Here is a 6,000-nt window from a genome sequence, read left to right as displayed (position 1 = left end):
GGCTATTTAAGCGCAGGTTTTAACCCCGCTAAGCAGTCTAGAAGCTGAACCTGTAATCTGCTGAGAAGCAGTTGGGGGGGGGGGGGAGCTAGTGCCGTCCAGTATCACCTGGGTCGCCTAGCCGCGTCGGAACTACGAGTAAATAGTTGACGTAAGAGACGACAAACCAATTGCTGCAACGAAGCTTACGGTAATTCACCTCAAGTTAGCTCAACCTGCTTGAGGGAAGTCGTCAGATCTAGACTCCCGGGAAACCCAGCCCAGCAATCGCATCCACCTCAACAAGATCTGTACGCCGGCATTCTTCGGGAAAGCTCTGCGCGCCGACTACACGGTTTATGGACTTGCTGCCCGGCCACGCGTATGCCATCGTTTGTTTTCTTTTGACTTTGTTTTAGTGAACTATTGTTAAGTGCATTTTAGTATATTTGACCCGCGCCCAGTTTCATTTTATCATCATCGTCACCATCATCAATCTATATTTATGTCCACTGCAGGACGAAGGCCTCTCCCTGCGATCTCCAATTACCCCTGTCTTGCGCCAGCTGATTCCCACATTGCGCCTGCGAATTTCCTAACTTCATCACTCCACTTAGTTTTCTGCCGTCCTCGACAGCGCTTCTCCTGTCTTGCTATCCATTCTGTAACCCTAATGGTCAACCGGTTATCCATCCTACGTATTACACGGCCTGACCAGCTCCACATTTTCCGCTTAATGTCAACTAGAATATCGGCTATCTCCGTTTGTTCTCTGAACCACACCACTCTCTTCTTGTCTCTTAACGTTAGGCATAACATTTTTCTTTCCATCGCTCTTTGTACGGTCCTTACCTTGTTCTCGATCATCTTTGTTAACCTCCAAGTTTCTGCCCCATATGTCAGCACTGGTAGAATGCAATGATTGTACACTTTTCTGTTCAACGACAGTGGTAATCTCCCATTGAGGATTTGGTAATGCCTGCCGTATGCACTCCAGCCCAATTTTATTCTTCTATTAATTTCTTTCTCATGATCAGGGTCCCCTGTGAGTAATTGATCGAGATAAACGTACTCCTTTACAGACTCTAGAGGCTGACTGGCGATCCTGAATTCTTCTTCCATTGCCACCCTATTGAACATTATCCTTGTCTTCTGCATATTAATCTTCAACCCAACTCTTACACTTCCTGGTCTAATACTATAATGCGATATAGTGAGATAGCTTTCTCGTGAGTCAGCTATACTGCGTATAGCTATCTATTAATTTGCTCTCGCAATCCATAGTTTGCCTTTCGGTCGAAACTGCATTTTTTGCTAATAGTACGCATTGTTATCGTGCAGAAAAATGACGGGCGACACCGCCTGCACAATGGGGCCAACCCATCCGAAGAGGAACACATTCAACGCCCATCATCGAGCCTGCGTTGTCCCTTGGAACGCGAGCTTCTGCAAAGCTGGAGGCGCTTCCCTGTTCAAGAAAGAATGGGCGACAAACTAGTCGATGGATGTCTGCACCAGACACCTGGTCCGCATTAAGCTTCCTCGGGACCTCCAGATTCGACAACACAGACCTTGCACACACACAGTTTTACTCGGCGGTGGAACTTCCACTGTGACTGCTTCGGGGGCTCGTGAAGAAGCACGTGAGTATCTTAATTTTTTTGATAAACATTAACACAGATATAAAAATTGTGTGCATACATCTCGAGCATGGAGAAAAACTTATGCGGAGATCCACAACGGTAAGCAAGTTTTCAAGAAAGTTAACGTTACCATTTACTAGACAATAACAATCAGGTAGAGGACAATATAAGAATCCCAGACACTTTTGAAATCGGTTTAATCGAAGCTTCAAATTGATGCTTGGTCACGGAACATTTTTACACCACGCGACCAAGTTAGTGACAATTTCACCTCGCTCAACATAAACTTGCGGTGCTAGCACATGCAGATCTTACAAACTAAAACTACAGAAATAAAAATATTGATATCAGCAATGATAGCGCCAGTCCGTGGTACTGGTCTTCTTTTCGTCGTGGTCTCTTTAGCGCAGATTTTTTCTCCATGTATGTTACATCAACTCGCCCACATCAAGCTCCTGCTGCTTCAGAGTTCTTGAGATAAAAAGCGGAACTACTACTATGAGCGGTCATGCCACTTGAACTATTCAGGAGGCACACTAACTGTAGAGAGACGTCGAATTAATTGACAAAACGAAGTGCAGCGCCACACAACGAAGTCAAATCGCTCAGCGCGATGTTGTGGCTATATATTGCTGCTTGATTTTGTGTATTCAGAACAAAAGAAAAAGTTGTCTATACCTGTCATCCTCGTTTTTCATGTGCTACCTTGCCGAAAATACGACATACCTGTGTTGCAGGAATCGGTAATGTTGAGAAAGTTTTCAAGAGAAGCTTTCTAATATTCTTCCTTCGAATTTCGCGCTGCTGCTGCTGCTGGCTGCTGGTTGGATAATGTTGCGGAAAGCTCATACGCAGGATGGCACCCCAATTTTTATGCCCGTACCTGTGATCATTCCTGCGTTGTCATGTCGTCACTGTTGTTCCATCCTCGTCATTTCTTCGTAACCATTCTACTGTCGTTCACCTGCTCTGGTCGTGCTTACGGCTTTGCACTAAGGGAGATTCAGCTCGGCGCGAGAAAAATAGCTTGGCGTGCTGCATCGGCCACCATCGGCATCAAATTGACGTCATGCTGCAGTTTCGACGCCGTCATCAAAATACACTTGTCTTTTTCTAGCATTGTCCTACCTCTGTTGCTATGCAGTTCAGTGCAAGTTCATATTGGTAATGACTAGAGAATATATTGTGGCACGCTGACGTACTCCACGGAAGCGAATTATCTGAACGCGACATTGAAGAAATAAGTTTCTATAATAAAATGACACCCCCCCCGAAGGCATCCCCCAAAGCAAGAATTACATCATAGCTAGTTATGAAACGTTTCTCTTCGAGCCCTGGAGGAGTGCCCCTATTCTTTTCAAGCCACAGTGCCAGGTTAGCTATCAAGGGTGATGAATGGCGCAAAGTTTTGCATAGACACGTAGAAGATTGTTTCTGACGAGTTCCGGAAGCTCAATTAAAGGCACACACCAAACAGAACAGCACTAAAGCAATTCTAGGAAGAAAGAACGAAGGTGCAACATTGCAAATTATTTGTTTAATACGGCAGCCGGCCATCTAAGTTGTCACAGAAGGAATGACGGTTAGGAACTGGTCGTTTGCCAGTGCAACGTCATAGGCATAAAGAACATTCAGCTAACTACAGAGATTACAGGGACATCAGAAATCACTAGGGTGGCTGACACAGTCAATCGAACAATCAGTTGAGTTACCAGAGAAGGAACTAAGTTTATTCAACCATGAACTACTAGGTTTTTACACGTTCATCGTTCTCCTAGCACTTGGGTTTGTCTAGTCCTTCCTGCTCCTCTGTTTGCACTGTTCTTTTCGGCACATTGGATTGGCAACATGACAACATATACATTCTGGACGATATGCAAGAACTGCAAGTGCACTTCTTCACGCATCTCGTTTGACCTAACCGAGGCGCGGACCATGGGCTATAATCGTACATTAGGATCGACATGCTGGCGGGTGACGTCATTCCTGCCGCCCTCCATTATCGCACTGTCTAAGCTTTCAAACGCGCGTCTCAGCGTCAGCAATGCTATTAGTGTGGAGGTGGTATTCTTTAGCCAACTTACAGATATAGAAATGCCTGCTTATTGAATTTTCAACATTATTCATTGTAGGCGCTTACAAGCTGCGCTGAACAGATATGAAGGCAAGAGGCACAAGACACAAACGCGGTCTACTTATTTTGATATTATTGCGTTTATCTGTATAGTGAGAAAAGACAATTTCAGACAGATAACGTGATCGGAAAATGATCATGAACTGACTGATATTCAGGCAGTTCAATTACTTGACATTCAGCATTGGGAGAGAGACGAATTTATTGCGAGAAAGAACATGTGGCGTTCAAGTGCTCTTCATCACAAGTCTCCATCACAAGTTTACATTTGGGAAAGCACAGCAACTGCTCCGTGATAATTTCTCAGTGTACTCTCTCATATAATTTTCTTTTCTGGACTTTTGTAACAGCCGCCTGACAGAATGAGTTTTGTTTGAAGTACACTTCTTGCAATAGAAGTAGAGCGGCTTGCTTCTGGAAATACGTGATCGAGTCGAAATTATGGTAAAGTTCCTTATTCAGAGCCGCACTTGTCATTGCTGGAGACATCAAAAAGAAGGGGATTGTTTTGTAGCATGCGAAAAACCTGGTGTAAGAGTAAAGTGGTACAAGGTGCAGTGCTTAGAAGCACCGCATGTAGCCTGTATCACTCTTGTAAATGTTTTATGTGCAGTGTTACATGAAGACAATAGTATTATAGTAAAGGGGCACACTATATAATTTTGGTGCTCATTGGGCAGCACTCAGATGTTAAAGTCAATGCCATGAATTCTGTCCTTCGACGCGCGTACTCGTGGCAATACCTTATTTTTATGGATTGTTCAAGAACACCTCTTACCTGTTTATTTTTTGCATTTCTTTGCCGGCCTATCAGAAATAAATCTGCTGGTAATATTTGAGGATGGACAAGATATATTCTTGAAGTACAGGCTCGCAATATGTCTTCTGCTTGGATCGAAAAATACCGAAAGCCAAGTCCTCGGACTTCAGTAATAATCCAGGTCGATGGAACTCATGCTAGTTTTTTTTTTCTTTTAAGTAAGCACTTGATTTAGAGTAAGCAATTTACACAGCTCACTGCAGGGGCAGGGGCTAAATGCAATCAAGCCTGACAAAGGTCCCTGTGCCTCCTGTACACAAAATGAATTCCAAGAATTGGAAACGTAGAATGCTGAAATTCCTGAAACACTCCGAATACTAATTCGTGAATGGTTTAAGCATTGGTTGAGGAATGAAAATCCACAAGTTACTGTTGATACTCTATAGATGTGGTTATTATTAAGTTATTCCCTTGTTTTCCAAAGGCAGCACTACTAGCTTTAAAGTTCAATAAATCTGCACGGACATTCAAAACATGATGTGTCTGGTACGAAGCACTTTGTTTTCCATAATTAGTTCTTAATCTAGGTGCCCGTTTCCTGTGTTCTCGTAAACAGTAGTATGGTTTTTTGATGCGGATGTGTTCATATAGTTCATTTTGTTGAATTACTTGAACCAAGGTAAAATAGTACAACTGATTCACCCTGAGCATGGAGTGTTTTATGAACAGTGGAGCAGTTGGCAGGTCTTGTAATTTTCCCTTGTACATTTCGAATCAACGCAATATTTTCTTTTGAATAGCAATAAGTTTATGGTAATTTCTTTGCGATGTCGCTCCCCAGACTAATATCCCATAAGTTACCTTAGAGTGAATGAGTGCATAGTACATATATAGTTGTAACCCTAGTGGGATTAAGTGTACTGTTTTGTGGAAACAACCAACTATTCGCGCGAATGCGGTAATCAGGTGGTTTACGTGTGTGTTCAAGTTTAATTGCTCGTGAAACCACACACCAAGAAATTTTTATTTCCTGACGTGTGTAATACAATTTACTTCAAGTTTCACACTTATTTTACTTATAGGCTTGTTTATAGGTTGGGTTATCATATAGGTTGTTTTTCTGGCATTTATGCGTACCTTATTTTGCCTTAACCTTATTGAAAGATGTCTTAGATAGTTATTTACACTGGCTTCAAGTGATACTGAATTGCTTCATGAAAAGAAAACGTTTGTATCAGCCTACATATTAAGTGCAGGGGAATTAGTTAATTCTACAGTTTCATTTATATAAGCAAGGAACAATAGTGGCCCCAGTATGTACCCTTGGGGGACTTCTTGGTTTAACTTTATCTTTGTAGACATTGTGCTATTAATTTGTACGAATTGATAACAATCTTCAAGGTAAATTTTGAAGAGTTGAAGTGCGACTCCATGCACTCCATACCTCGACAATTTATGAAGTAAGAGTTGGAATTGTGTGGAGT

General features: G+C 42.5%; 1 protein-coding gene across 2 annotated transcripts in view; it reads left to right on the top strand.

Moving 5' to 3' along the window:
* Positions 1-1,322: 1,322 nt before the first annotated feature.
* Positions 1,323-6,000, top strand: part of LOC125940397 (uncharacterized) — a 33,857-nt gene continuing 29,179 nt past the window's right edge. For both annotated transcript variants that reach the window (XR_007463614.1, XM_049656501.1), the window contains exon 1: positions 1,323-1,622. Coding sequence is in view for 1 of the 2 variants with exons in the window: in XM_049656501.1 (XP_049512458.1) it covers positions 1,481-1,622 (142 nt within the window). In the remaining variant the exon portion in view is untranslated. The remainder of the gene's footprint in view (positions 1,623-6,000) is intronic.

This window comes from Dermacentor silvarum, chromosome 9 (genome assembly GCF_013339745.2).
Source record: "Dermacentor silvarum isolate Dsil-2018 chromosome 9, BIME_Dsil_1.4, whole genome shotgun sequence".
NCBI classification, from domain to species: domain Eukaryota; kingdom Metazoa; phylum Arthropoda; class Arachnida; order Ixodida; family Ixodidae; genus Dermacentor; species Dermacentor silvarum.
Note: the sequence above shows the minus strand (reverse complement) of the source record. Positions and strands in the feature narration are given on the sequence as shown.